Genomic DNA, 15321 nt, shown 5'->3' with positions numbered 1-15321 from the left:
AAAAAAAACCCCACCGATTTTTCACTTGTTTTTGCCCTCCCCAGCCCCCAAGAGCACTTTGCAGGCCACCCAAACCCTCTGCACGTCCATTTTTGCAAAGGGGGTGGGGTTTCGGGAGGCAAAAATGTTGTATTCAGTGTTTAAGATGCACCCAGATTTTCACTCTCTTTTTTGGAGGAAAAAGGTGCATCTTATACTCCGAAGAATACGGTATTTCTCAAGTACTCAAATTGCAATCAAGTGGCTGTAGTCAGGTACAGCAGTAATAAGTGCAAGTATAAGTGCATCATTTTTTCCAAGTAACTAACTTTAAAGTATTGTTTTAAAAAATGGTCATAAGTTGAAGACTACCCGAATCATTTAAATAATTATACAAGAGCAAAATTTACAGACCAGAAGATGCAAAGGCAAAGTATTTTGTACAGTATACGCCTGTGGAGGTTTTACCACTGACCGACCAACAGGAGGCAGTGCATGACTGGTTTCATAGTTATTGGAACTCATCCATTTTGGAACTTCAATCAGTTCTTTTTTTTTTTTTAGCAAGAATCAAAACTCTTAGGCTGTAGATTTTGTCCACTGTTGTGCAGTGCATTCTGCTTTGTGAACTATAGTGCCCTCACTATGGCCTGTAGCTCTGGTGGGTTACGGGTGGTACGCCCTAGTACGGGCGTACCGGTGCCTGCAGGAAGCAGCAGGCACTGTTCTGGTACGGTGATTCTGAGGGCCACCCACCCGCCTGTGTTCCTGAGCTGTATTTGACCCAACTGAACCATTTGCGCATACAGTGTACGACCTCTGTGCGATGCTCCGCCAAGCAGCTGGAGCATCACGGGCAGTGGGTGCGCATACGTGTGCAGTGTGTGCACGTGGTGGATGCCCGGCCCCGTTGCAGTGTACTGGTTGCGACAGGATCCGGAACCCACCACTGGCCTGTAGGAAAGAAGGTATAAACTAAGGAATGAGCATACCTCTTCCTTATTTTAAGATCTCAAATTAGAGAGACCTCTTAGAATTATGGCACTTCAGTCATGAAACCTGTAGCCTGTGTGCACGAGAAACCACAATTTGTCTCCCTAGTCTGAGAACTTAAAAGGAGGAAGGCATGCACTTATTCTTATTTCATATATATTTTGAGTTTCAGTACTGGGTCTCTTTCCCAATTCCAAGATTTATAAATAGGTTGTTACAGATTTACTGTGAGCCAGGAGGGAAGTTGCTTCTCAGTTGCTGAATCAAAGTACATAAGGAAATGCATACACTCTCTGGTTATTTATTTCAATTTCAGTATGCACAGTATTCGACATAACTAAATATTAAGAACAGCCTTTCCCAATCTTTGGTCTCCAGTTGGGTTGCATTTCAACTCCCATAATTCCCAGGCCATGGAAAGAGGACCTGGGATCATGACCCATCTTGGCTGGGTGGTGCTGGGTTCTGGGGCAGGGAACTCAAACCAGAAGTACCGTATTTTTCAGAGTATAAGACGCACCTTTTTTCTTCAAAAAAGAGGCTGAAAATCTGGGTGCGTCTTATACACCGAATACAGGATTTTTTTTTGCCTCCCAAAGCCCCGCCCCTTCACAAAAATGGCCGTGCATAGCTGGTAGGAGGCTTTCAGAGAGCTCCTGGCAGCTGGGGAGGGCAGAAATGAGCAAAAAATGGACCGTTTTTTGCCCCCCCCTCAACCCCCAGCAGCATTCCATGCAATTTATTTGATGAAAAATGGTCCCTTTTTCACGAAAAACGGGCCATTTTTAACTTGTTTTTGCCCCCCCCCACTCCCCAGGAGCACTCTGCAACCCCCCTCCCCAAGGCTATTCATGGCTTTAAAAAAAAAACCAGCCCCATTTTTGCAAAAAATGGGCTGTTTTTGGGAGGGTTGCAGAGTGCAAAAACTGTTTTTTTCCTTTTGGAAAGCTCTTTAGCTGATTGATGAGAATTACATTGATCAAGTGCTCTGCCAGGTGAAAGTCTTAGGTGCTGCATATTGTCAGCGATTTCCTTCTTCAGCATATGGATAAATATACCTGGAAACATCTACTTACCTACCTACTCTCTCTCTCTCCCCCTACCTATCTACTGTTTTTCTCTCTCTCTCTACCTACCAACCTTCCTACACACACTCTCTCTCCCTACCTACTGTATTTCTCTCTCTCTATTTCTCTCTCTCTCTCTCTCCCTTTATTTACCTACCTACCTACCTACCTACCTACCTACCTACCTACCTACCTACCTACCTACTCTCTCTCTCCCTACCTATCTACTGTATTTCTCTCTCTTCTTCTCCCTCTCTATCCCTCTATCTACGTTCTTACTTTTTTATTAAATACAGTAACCCTTTTCCAAAGCATGGATTTCACAATCTTCTCACTTCTTCAGATTTATAGAAGTGATAGAGACAGAGTTACAAGAATTTCAGCAACTAAACTACTGTACATATTTCCCGCAAGAACTGGTTGATCTTCTACAACAGGGGTGTCAAACTCAAGGCACAAGGGCCGGATCCGGCCCATGGGGTGTTTAGATCTGGTCCGCCTGACCACTCTGGAAACAGCGAAGGACTGGCCCCTTGTGCCTCTGCCAGCGAAAACAGAGCTTGGCGGGGCTGCTGATGGCCCTCCCAAACGCCGCTTTTGCTAGCAGAGGGTTGCAGGAGGCCACCGCAGCCGAAAACGGAACTCAGTAGCCCATTTTCACTGGCAAAGCACTCGGGTCACCACAGGCACCCCTGACACAAGTGATGTTGAGCTGGTCACACTCATCCTGGCCACACCTACCCTGGCCCCCTGAGGTCAAAAGCAACCCTGATGCGGCCTTCAATGAAATCAACTTTGACACCGCTGTTATATGGCATTAGAAATTCATGAGAATTTTTTTTCTCAGACGAGGCAAAGAGACAGGTCTCGTAACTGATAATGGATGAGCCTCCACAAGTTTATTTTCTCAGTCACTTTTATCAGCCTGAGAACAGATCCTTTGAGGTGATTATGGGAATTGGAGTTCAGCATATCTTGGACGCACCAAAGTTGGACAGTGTTCTATTTGTAACTTTAGTTCCTTTTGTTTTCCTCTTCCCTGCGACGTGAATTTAAAAGCTTGTGTGAGTTCTGTATTTTTTGTCACAATACTGTGCTCAGGGCTGTGTAGAATGAGCTTCTACTGAAATAACTCTGATTAATTTCTTGGGAGCAAGTAAATCAGTGCAACTAAGAAGAATGTGTAAGAAAGGAGAAAAGGAGCTCAAAAGGAAAGGATCATTCAGAATGGGTGGCTTGGGTAAGCTTTTGCTCTGCTGGGTCTTGAACAGAGTAACATACTACAACAGGTTTATCTCCTCACATGAATAAGTGAATGAATAAATAGGGGGAAAATGTGCTGCATTGAGATACAGACTTGCCACCGTCTCCATCAAAGTGTAGCCTAGCAAATGCAGGTAGTCCTCAACTTATGACAACAATTAAGCCCAACAAAGTGAGAAAGTGAGAAATTTGTTAAGTGAGTTTTGCCCCATTTTATGTCTTTTTCCTGCCACATTTGTTGAGTGAATCCCTGCAGTTGCTCACATTAGTAAGTGAATCTGGTTTGCCCATTGACTTTGCTTGTCAGCAGATCGCAAAAGGAGATCCTATGACCCCGGGACACTGCAACCGTCATAAAGGTGAGTCAGTTGTCAAGCATCCGAATGTAAATCATGTGACCATTGGGATGCTTTAACGGACATAAATGTGAAAAATACTCCTAAGTCACTTTTTTCAGTGCCGTTGTAATTTTGAATGGTCAATATTTGACCACTGTTGTAAGTCGAGAAGTACCTGTACATGAGAAAATGAAGAGGTGGGTTTTGTCAAAAAATGCTTATTTCATTTCTGAGAATGTACTGCAAACAGGTATTCCTTGCTAAGCAACCATTCAAAGTTACGACAGATCTCCACAAAGCTCCGTAGCTCCGTAGCTAGTTACGGTGATGGGTTCCGGATCCCGGCGTGGCGTGCACCGCATGAACGTGTGCAGCACGTGCATGCGTACTTACATCTTGCGACACCTCCGCAAGCCTCTGCGACGCTCCAGCTGCTCAGCGGAGCGTTGCACAGGCGCTGTGTGCTCTGTGCACGTAAGCGCCGAAGAGCTCAAATACAGGTAAGGAGCTCAGGCGGGTGGATGGGCCCTCCGTAGCACAGTACTGGAATGGTACCCGGTGCTCTGGGCAGGCACCGGTACGCCCATACCGGGGCGTACTGCCTGCAACCCACCACTAGGTAGTTACGATCTGATTTTAACTTCTGATGGCCTCCTTCCCCACAGTCATGTGATCACATTTTGGGTACTTGGCAAGTGGCCTGCATTTACGATTGCTTGTAGTGTCCTATGATTTATGACATATTTTGCTGGAAACCAACATTTACTTCCTGTCCCTTGCACACACACAAAAAATCCATTGACTGCCATGGGTTTGGTTAATGTGTTCATTGAACGACCGCAGAGTTTGCTTAATGACTGCTCAATTCTGGATGTAAGTCAAAGGCTACTTGTATGATCTTACATCAGATCTGTACCTCATAAGACATATTTTACCTACATGTCCTATATTCCATCCAAATCTGCAGCTCAGAAATGGCTAAACTGGGGCAATCCAGATGTTGCCAAACTACAACTCCCAGAAGCACCAGCTAGTGTTACCAAAGGTGACATGTCATCTCCAGGCTCCTATGGGAAGGATAATATTCCTGGTGCTCAGCGCATCGAAATACACATTAGGTATCCTTTTGCAATTCTGCTGAGAAACATTTTTGCTTATTTGTATGCATGACAGTGGAAAATACAGAAAAATGTAAAACTTGATATTGTGTTTTGCTGTTGAATAGAGTCCTGGAGATCCAATTTGGTTGAAGCATGTGGGCTCTGCAGCATAAAATGTCGATCTAGCCAAGCTGCAGATCTCATTATCAACTGAGCCTCTGCAAATGCTCCAGGGGTTGACAATTGATCACTTGTTTTGATAGGAATACAATTTGTTGCAATGCATACACCACTACCTGAATCACAATTATACCCAGGGAAGCAGATTCTGTCTCTTTAGCTATATTCTGTACCATGGAAACCCAAGGCTCTATTCAGAATTATGTAAATGCACTTTTCATTTGCACAGTTTCTTCGGCTAGCAAGACTTGTGGATCCTTCAAGCAATCTGAAAAGGTTTCAGCCAAGGCCTTCCTAGAAAGAATTTGTGGTCTCTGAACAGCACATAGTTGGGGGAAAAAAACCATTGTTTGCAGCCAAATTACCTGTAAGCTTTGAGAATTCTGCGTGCAATGGCATCGCCAATTCGGTTCGACACAACTTTGTCATCGGCGCAGCTAATAAAAAACTGGTTCTACAGTTTGGGAAAAGAAAACAGAGAGGAATTGCAAATATTTATGGTGCTAACAAAACTGAGTTATTGCAAGCTTTGAATATACAATATTTGAAAAGACAACTCTTTCTAAAGAAGGAGCTCTGGGATTATTTGTAAGATTATTTTGTGAAGTCTGATGAGAAGAAGTCAGAGAAGATCGATTTTTTAAAAAGTGGAATCTGTAATTAATAACCTTCTCTTCCAGTTACTACCCCAGCTTCAGGAAAGCACAGAGCATAGTGCCAGTGCATTCTATTTACACCAGGGGTGTCCAAACTTGGGAACTTTAAGACTTGTGGACTTCAACTCCCAGAATTCCCCAGCCAGCCATGCTGGCTGGGGAATTCTGGGAGTTGAAGTCCACAAGTCTTAAAGTTCCCAAGTTTGGACACCCCTGATTTACACAGACTAGACAGGGGTCGGCAACCCGTGGCTCTGGAGCCGCATGTGGCTCTTTCATCCCTCTGCTGCAGCTCCCCGTCACTGGTTGGTTCCACAATTGATAGGGCTTTCGGTTAGGACAGGTAGAGGAAAAAGGAGGCTGGGCTAGGAGACTCTGTGGTGGGGGAACCAAACTTCCGGTTGGAGAGGAAATGGGACACCACCACGCTAGGAGGAGACTCTATGGTGGGAGAACCGGACTTCCGGTCAGCTCCAGAATTGAACGGGGGGGCTTCCAGTTAGGACCTTTGTGGCTCTTTGGGTGTTTAAGGTTGACGACCCCTGGGCTAGACTGCCAACCTACTATGCTCCAAATGCCCTGCAAACAACTCCCAGAATTCCTACTGGCTGCTTAGGAATTCTGGGACGTTTATTTCTGAAAATGAACACTTCTGAAAAGCACAAGGTCATAGAAAGCTCTGGCTGGAATACTATTTAATCAAAGAGTGAGTCTTGGAATCAATTCCAGAATTCTCAGCCATGCAGAAAGGTTACTTAGCAGACAGAATTGAAGTCTCTTCAATTCAATTGGAGGAAAGAAAGTTTATTGAGAGACGCCTATTTTCAAGAGCTGTATGAGAAATAGAAAAGGCAGCAGGTTTTCCAGTGGTAGACATTACTCTCTGCAATATTCTTCTCCTGCTCTTTGTGGATTTTAAAGAATTAAATCTACATTTTACCAGTGGCCTTTAATTGTGGTTTGTTATTGCAGTGATTTTTATTTATATAATTATTTGCATTGCTTCTCTTGATTATAACATTATAGTATAATGGATTATACTATGGAATAGTATAATCTGCAAAGACTTAATAACACTAAGTTATAATATTGTTGTTACGCATCCAGTTTTTGCAGATTGGGCCAGATAAAACTGCACATAAATCAACCAATCTACAATAACAGAAACAAATCCCATTGAAATTATTGGAGCTCTGCAAATGTAGGAACGTTTAATTTACATTTCTCTTTGATAGAATTTGAGTATCTTTAGATTTTTTTCAAAGAATTTACCTACCAGATACGTCACATCAAACACAAAAAGTTTAATACAATGTTGAACAATGGTTTCTCAAGGCATACTGATGAGCGATGACACTTCTGTGTGCATGAAGGGAATAAAGAATTGTGACTCATTCTGCACTTTGAAGGACCACCATTTCAACCCAGAAGGCAAAAAATACACAATAAAAGCAGACTCCTATAAACTGCTGGTGTAAATTTATGGCATCTCTCCCCAAATTGAGTATCTTCTGGTTATGTGGACTTCAACTCCTAGGGTCCTCCAGCTAGTGTGAACATTATTGAGAATTCTGGGAACTGAAGTCCACACATTTGGAGGGCAATTAAGGTGGGACAGCCTCACTTATGTTACTGTTAACCTGATTCCTACAGAAGACAACGTATAAGATACGTGATGGAGAAGAGGCCCAATGATTCTACCCAACTCCAGGGGACAACCCACCTGGTTTAGAACTTCACAACTTAGAATAACTTTATTGTTATTTTGAATGTACACTAATCAGCATACATTAAAATGAAATTCCATTGCATACAGTTCTCAAAGGGCCTTCTAAGCCTCCAATCACAAAAATACTCTCACTTATGCACATACAGGTAAAGGCAGCACTATTTATGTGCCTGAAGAATTTCAACCTATATGAAAAATATAGATATAGCCACTGGATACTTTGACTATACTGAGCCAGGTCTCCACACTCGGCAACTACTTGCCTCTATGTAGAGGTAGTGCTTGCTGTTTTCTATCACGCTCACGTAAGCAGAATGGATCGATTCTTCATGGTACTTAATACCAGCAGACCAATCAGCAGCAGAGCGAAGCACCTAGGAGAGAAAACACCAGCTTTTAAAAATATATTTCTCTTAGATAAGGTGTGTCAAACTCTCAGCGTCACATTGTCATCACGTGACATATTGTGACTTCCCACCCCCTTCGCTAAACCAGGGGTGGGTGTGGCCAATGCGTGATGCATCTGATCTGTGTGCCGCGAGTTTGACACCCATGTCTTAGATAATCCTATACAAGGAGTTTCCGTTTTACAGCATAAAACCTAATGATATGCAATGCTCTGGCTCTGTCAGTTCTATCTCCTAAGAATCAGCTTCTGGTGGCAAAGTCTTAATATTACTTTTTGTTGGATTAGCATGTCATCTGAAGCCTCCATTTGTGGTTTATTGTCAAGCAAACATGTTGTGGCCCGCCAGAGCCCAGTGGAGCTGGTGGCAGGCTCAGACAGTGAGGCGGTTGGGGAGGAACATGGGGCAGTCCTGGAGTCTGGGGAAGGCTCTGATGAGTGCTGTGTGTCGGAGGCAGAGATGGGGCCAGGGCTGTCTGTTCCTGACTTCTTGCCAAGTAATTGCTGCTACAGCATGGCATTTGGAAGATATTGGTCTGGCAAGCTCTCCAAGCCTGATAACGGTCTGTAGTTGTGAAATCTCATGAAAGACTGTTTGGTGGGACTTTGCTGGAGAGGAATTTCCTTTAACCTAAATAAAAGAGGTTTTATTGGGACAAGGAGTCTGCTTCATGATCTTGGGAAACCTAGGTCAGAACAAAACAATGTCATTGAGTGAAATGAGAACCCACTCATTGATTGACTGCAGCTGTTTTTCAGCCTTGCCTGAAGGTGTTGGGAACTGAACCTGCAATAATTGGCGAGCCGAGAGTGAGGTAAACACTATTGCTGACCTCTATCTATTTTCCAAAAGGGGAGAAACTAAGCGAATATCAGACAATAATGCCAGAGTGCCATTAGCTTCATTCAAGGGGGCAGCAGGGAGGGTGAGGAGGAAGGCATTACTGTCAGTAGAAGGTCTTTTTCCTAAGAAAAGCAGTAGAAAAACCACACAGCTGCTACCCGTACTGCCATGGTTAACGCAACAAAGCATTTCTTTTCTTGTCTGAAAAGAATGAGGTCACTTCCTAAAACTCTTGCAGATCAGGAACTAATGGACTTAAACCAAAGGAAAGCAGATTCCTCAGAACAATTTCACAACATAATCTATGATAAAGGAAGATTATGAGTTCTGCCTCACTGGATGCGTAGGAGAGGGAATTCTCTATAAGATCTCCTTTAATTTATATTCTTTCACTGAGTAGCAGATTGCATCCAATGCAGCGGTGGGATTCAATTTTTTTTACTACCAGTTCTGTGGGCGTGGTGTGGCTTGGTGGAAGGATACTGCAAAATCCCCATTCCATCCCCACTCCTGGGGGAAGGATATTGTAAAATCCCCATTTCTACTCCATCCCACTAACCTGCTTTCCAGCTCCGTTGTCCTGTGCAGGGCAATAAGCTGAGACTTGGGAGCCAGCCAGAGGTGGTATTTGCTGGTTCTCCGAACTACTCAAAATTTCCACTACAGGTTTGCCAGAATCGGTCAGAACCAGCTGAATACCATCTCTGATCCAATGGTCCTATATTCTCTATCTTCAAAAGGTAGCAATAGCAATAGCAACTTAGGCTTATATACCGCTTCATAGTGCTTTTACATCCCTCTTTAAGCAGTTTACAGAGTCAGCATATCGCCCCCAACAATCTGGGTCCTCATTTTACCCACCTTGGCAGGATGGAAGGCTGAGTCCACCTTGAGCTGGTGAGATTTGAACTGCTGAACTGTAGCTAGCAGCCAGCTGAAGTAGCCTGCAGTACTGCACTCTAATCACCACACCACCTCGGCTCTGCTATGTGTATGTTTTGATAAAACTGCCTAAATGGCAATACTTAGTCAACCTTGGTTGTATTTGATATCGGGGTGAGTGGGGGAGTGGCCAGGGTGGGCATGGCCAGCTCAACATCACTCATGTCGGGGGCACCTGTGGTGGCCCAGGCAGGGCTGGGAGGGGGGATCCTCCTGTAGCCACCTGCAAGAAAAATGGAGCTCGCAGCCCTCCCGGGCTCTGTTTTTGGCTGCGATGGCTGCCTCTAGCACTCTGCCAGATAAAATGGAGCTTGTGGGCAGCCTCCTTGGGCTCCAGTTTTTGTTGGCAGAGTGCTAGAGGCCATCACAGCTGAAAATGGAGCCCGGGAGGGCCACGCACAGCTCTCCCGAGCTCTGTTTTCTCTGGCAGAGGCAACATGGGCTGCTCCTTCACTTTTTATAGGGCAGCCCCACAGGCCAGATCTAAGTATGCTGTGGGCTGGCCTGCAGGCCTTGAGTTTGACACCTCTAGGTCAAGAAATTGTAAAAAATAATAATACAGAAAATGGTGGTGACAAATTACTTTGGTTGTACTGTTACCAAGAAAGCTACATGGTTACATGCATGAAATCCTTAGGAGTCATGCTCAGTTTGAAAACTTTCTCTTCAAATTGCTGCGACCGTCCATGACTACAATGAGCAAAACGCATCTTTCTTTGTTCCAGCAAAGTTTCCATCAATCATTCTCATTTTAAAAAATGTTGGATAAACATTTTTTGCTTTCTTTTACTTTGAGATGATGATTCTCCTGTTGAAAATAAATTTTATCTAGCCAGGGACCTTGTCTCACAAAAGCAAAGGCCTGCAGATCATAATGTCAAGGAAGACAAATAATTTTCAATTTCACGGCATTACAAGAGAACAATCAATTCCATCCACAATCTCCTTCTTTGAAACTTTTTCTCACCAACTAATTGTGTTTGGACAAGACATTCCAACTCCTAAGATTTATTTCCTGTGGAACAAGAAACAAGCTTTCACAATCTCACATTTTTCAGATCATCTTGGACTGCAACTCTCAATCTTGCAAATAATTGAGAAATGGTCAGAGCTTTTTCCAAAGAAGAGTATCTGTCTTCTCTGTCTCCTGTTCTCATTCTTCATGATTTAAGAGTCCAAAAACATATTTTCCTCCCACACAGTTTAAAAGAGATTTTAATGAAATTGAAGTGGTAAGTGGAAGCCTACTTTAGCGATTCAACTGGGAAATGTCTTTTGTTGGCAATTCCAGAGGCTGCTGAACACTGAGTGACTTTACTTCTGAGTAAATATCCCCAGGGGTAGCTTTGTCTCTGGTTTGAAGAATTATTATATATATATATATATATGTTTTTTTTCAGTGGATAAGAAAAATAAAAGGCTGTGTACCTCTTCCACAGCATCTCCGGATACATTAGGGATATAGAAAGAAGAAAAGTGGCATTTAATCTATGGTCCGGAACGATTTCAAATGTGGAGCCATTTTATATGATGACAGAAGGAATCAAACACTTTCCAGTTACAGAGCAGTTATACATTTCATAAATATTACAACACTCTTACCTGCACTTTGGCATTCACAGCCTCAGGGACTTGATAGTTCAACTCATCAGCTGTTCGCTGAGATTTTGGCAACAAGTAAGGGTATGAAAGGGACCTGTATTTGGATTTCATCATCTTGTATCGAGAAAGAAAGAAAGAGAGAAAGAGAGAAAGAAAGAAAGAGAAAAACTATTAGTCAGACTTGCAAATGTTCAGATTTAACATGCAGTATGAATCTGACTTTATTTTACTTGCTTTCGGACTAGGGATTTAGAAGATCTCAACATATCTGTCAGCAGTTAATTGCAAATGTCAGAGTGCACACAGTGTGACTACTATTTTGAGATAACCCAGGAGCGAAATATAGGACAAAGGTTTGTCTTACAAACAGTGATACAAGGCATACAGAACACACACACACACACACGTTCTAAGCACAGCTAGACAATCAATCAATCTCCAACTCTACATGGAGAAGAACTATGAAGATAATACACAAGGAGAGAGAGATATGCCCTCTCATGGCCTCCTTTATATAGACAGCTTCTTAAAGTGGCAATACCTCTGCTGACTCATCCTCATTTCATCATCTTAAGTTAAAGCCTTACATTGGCTGGTCAGCTTTAAATCATCATTACCCTGACACTCCTCCCATTTAAAGCTGAACAGCTTTAACATATTCCCAATGCTTTCTATTTATATTATGTCCTCACCTCCTGCTTCGGTTACTACTCTCCCTGCTACAAACACTACTCCTACGTTCATTATCTACTGACTCTGCACACTCTGACAGAAAAACTATATGAAACTCACCTTTGTGAAGTTCCAGCGTTGAATGAAGTGCCGAGCTACATCCCGTGCAGCTTTGCCATGGACTACAGAGGCAATGTCGTGCCATGGCATCCTTGGCATGGTGTAACGATCAATAAAATCTGAAGGGGAAGCAACAAAAAAAAAGAAAAGAAAAAAAGTCAAAAACCTAAAGAACTATCAGCTATTCCTGGCTATGCTACTAACACCTGATTGGCTATTGTGGGGAAAAAAGTTACCCAATCACCTAGCCCAGGGGTGTCCAAACTTGGGAACTTTAAGACTTGTGGACTTCAACTCCCAGAATTCCCCAGCCAGCCATGCTGGCTGGGGAATTCTGGGAGTTGAAGTCCACAAGTCTTAAAGTTCCCAAGTTTGGACACCCCTGGGCTAGCTTTTTGCCCTCCGCAATCAAAGTATTTTATTTGCCACAAACTCATTGTCTCTAAACTCTAAACATTCACAAATTCATTGGCCCCCACAGACTGTCCAGATACTATGATTCCAACTTGCAGTGATGCTTACCAGCAAAGGGTTTATCCAGTTGGACCCAGTCTTTAAAGACGAAGTTGCAATAATCTTTTCCATGCCAGAATCGAGTTTCACCAAGAAGTTCTCCAACTCCTGTCTTTAAACTGTGAACTGAGCCTTTACCTTTTTCAAACAATCAAACAACAAACAGATTTTTGGAATTTGCTACTAACAGTAACCTCAATTATTGTTATGCAAGTATTTAATCTTTAAATGAATGCCAATCATGAAGAAGAGTGCATCCTCAAAGCAGAGCAAGCAGAAGTGGAATGCTATTCACTAGATTATTGGGGTTTTTTCTTCTTTTCTTTTCTTCCCTTCCCTTCCCTGCCTCCAACATGTGTTAATTTCTCAGTGCAAAGAGCTTTTTTTCCTATTTTCTTTCTATTTCTTCCATTTTACAATGATCACCAGTAACAGTTAAGTGAAGTGATCACTCTAACAAAGAAGCGTGAACAGAAGTTATGGTCATGTTCCTTCATTTTCTGAAGCATCTTCTAAAAATTATTTCAGAAGCCTGGCACATTCCTTCTTTAGATCAGTGCAGCAATAGTTGGGGTCTTAGGAAGGAGGAGATCCAGTTCCCAATTTCCTAGATTGTAAATCTCATTGAACTGAAGCCATTAAATCATCCCAGCTTCTTCCTATGGTCCTTGTGAAGATAAGAAGAGGATATTGTTTTTTGCTCCCTTGAGTTGGATGTATAGTATATATAATAAGGTACAGTATTTTTCGGAGTATAAGACAGACCTTTTCCTGCCAAAAAAGAGGGTGAACATCTGGGTGTGTCTTATACCCTGAATACAGTATTTTTGGTCTACCAAAACCCTGCCCCCTTTGCAAAAATGGACATGCAGAGAGATTGGAAGGCTTGCAAAGTGCTTCTGGAGGTTGAGGAGGGCAAAAATGAGCAAAAACGGGCCGTTTTTGCCCCCCTCAGCCCCCAGGAGCACTCTACAAGCTGCCTAAAGCATCTGCATGCCCCCTTTATTTATTTCTTTTGCAAAAAATGGCCCATTTTTTGCTCATTTTTGTCCCCCCTAGCCTCTAGGAGTACTCTACAAGCCTCCCAAAGCTCTGCATGCCCCCCTCTTTTTTTTTGTAAAAAATGAGGTGTGCAAAGGGTTTGGGAGGCATACAGAATGCAAACACTTTTTTTAAAAAATTTACCTCTTCAAAATCATGGTGCGTCTTATAGTCCGAAAAATACAGTAAGTATTTACATTTATGTTGTCCAAGTTTTCCTTATTTTATGGTGAAATTTAATTAATTGGTTTTATTTGAATGTTCATCCATCTAACCATCAATTCATTTTTTACATCATCCTGTTGACAAAGCTCTCGAGACTTGTCTTGGAAGGATTTTGAGTCCAAAATATGACACAGAAATACAGTGAATAAGTAAAGGAATAACTCACAAGAATCACTGTCTACACTGCTCACACTATCTGCCCGGTGCATAGTATGTCGATGGAACTGTTTGTAGATGCTGAATCTGACAAATTTCTTGGGTTTCCCTACTCCTTTCATTCTTGAAATTTCTGGGGCATCGTCACTGCATCCTTGAAGGGGTGTGGTTATTGGAGTCTCCACTTGAGGTTGAACAGTTTCCGCTAAAGACTTAGGGCAGAAAAAGGACAAATACAATTTTAGTATGTGTTTGTGCATCTATCTTGGTTGCTAAGCATTGACATCTGATTTGATGGTATGTAATCCATTTTAATCAATAGGCATCTCTGTGTATTCAGAATACGCTACAGGCCTTTATGCATATCCTATAAATGAGGGTATATCAAACCTCCAGCATCTGTAAAAGCCATAACAACATTAAAACAAGGACTTACATTATCATATAATGCAAATAATCCGATCATGTAAATAATACGATGACATCTAAGATGAATGTACAAGTCATGTCATTTGCTTAAAAACATGACACAGTTATCATCACTTGCTCTCTTTGCCCACAGATGCCACTCCCTTTTCGCTCCTCTTTTATTTCCTCTGGGAAGGGCCATTCATCGTCCACCTGTGGCCTTACTCCCAAGTCAATCCCTGTTCTTTAGCTGTTCCCTTTGCCTGGCACTAAATGAATCAAAGCTGCTTCCCATGGAAAATGAATCAGTTATGAAGAGGAACCCTCCTATTTTCATTCAAAAATGGTACAGACCCACAAGAACTACACTATACGCTGTTTTTGAAAAGATGGACAACTTTAAAGACAGCACATAGATTGAACTGCAAGAGAAACAGAAGTAAATATCCATGCCAATTCTTTGGCATGGATATTACAAAACTAGTTTGGGTTCCATGGGTTTACACTCAATACATATTTCTAACTGCATGTTATCACAAAGAAATATTAGAGGAAACATATGCAGTTATTTAAATCACGGTTCTTTTCAATAGATGAAGTCTGGATTCTGAGCCACAAGTCAGAGTTTCTGAATATGTCTAAGAGTTGCAACCCCTATAGAACGTTTCCTGAGATTCAGTAGCTGCCAGCCCTATTTTCCCTGATGTTGTGGCCCGCCAGCGACCAGCGGATCTGGCAGCAGATTTGGACAGTGAGGAGGTTAGGGAAGAACATGGGCCAGTCCTGAAGACTGGGGAACACTCTGATGAGGGCTCGGTGTCAGAGTAGAGAGGGGCCAGAGTCGTCTGACAGTTATCAGCTGCCTTTGGAGTCAGACATCAGTGAGGCAGACGAACAGCTGGAGCCTGTTCCCAGTGTGCAAATACGCAGAGTTGCCAGGCAAAGGGAACAACTAAAGAACAGGGGTTGACTTGGGAGTAAGGCCACAGGTGGACGATGAATGGCCCCTCCCAGAGGAAATAAAAGAGGAGCGAAAGGGGAGTGGAGTTTGCAGGAGACAATTAGTTCGCTTAATTGGTTCATGATT

At 42.7% G+C, this 15321-nt stretch overlaps 1 protein-coding gene across 2 annotated transcripts in view; it reads right to left on the bottom strand.

Moving 5' to 3' along the window:
* PLD1 (phospholipase D1) overlaps window positions 1–15321 on the bottom strand; it is a gene marked incomplete at its 3' end in the record, with an annotated part of 189556 nt that overhangs the window by 29917 nt on the left and 144318 nt on the right. For both annotated transcript variants that reach the window (XM_081953448.1, XM_081953447.1), the window contains 6 exons: window positions 13837–14038; window positions 12414–12542; window positions 11892–12010; window positions 11100–11213; window positions 7569–7679; window positions 5286–5374 (listed from right to left, as the gene is read on the bottom strand). In XM_081953448.1, coding sequence (XP_081809574.1) covers window positions 5286–5374; window positions 7569–7679; window positions 11100–11213; window positions 11892–12010; window positions 12414–12542; window positions 13837–14038 — 764 coding nt within the window. The remainder of the gene's footprint in view (window positions 1–5285; window positions 5375–7568; window positions 7680–11099; window positions 11214–11891; window positions 12011–12413; window positions 12543–13836; window positions 14039–15321) is intronic.

Source organism: Natrix helvetica (assembly GCF_964273705.1).
Source record: "Natrix helvetica genome assembly, chromosome: 5".
NCBI lineage: Eukaryota > Metazoa > Chordata > Lepidosauria > Squamata > Natricidae > Natrix > Natrix helvetica.
Note: the sequence above shows the minus strand (reverse complement) of the source record. Positions and strands in the feature narration are given on the sequence as shown.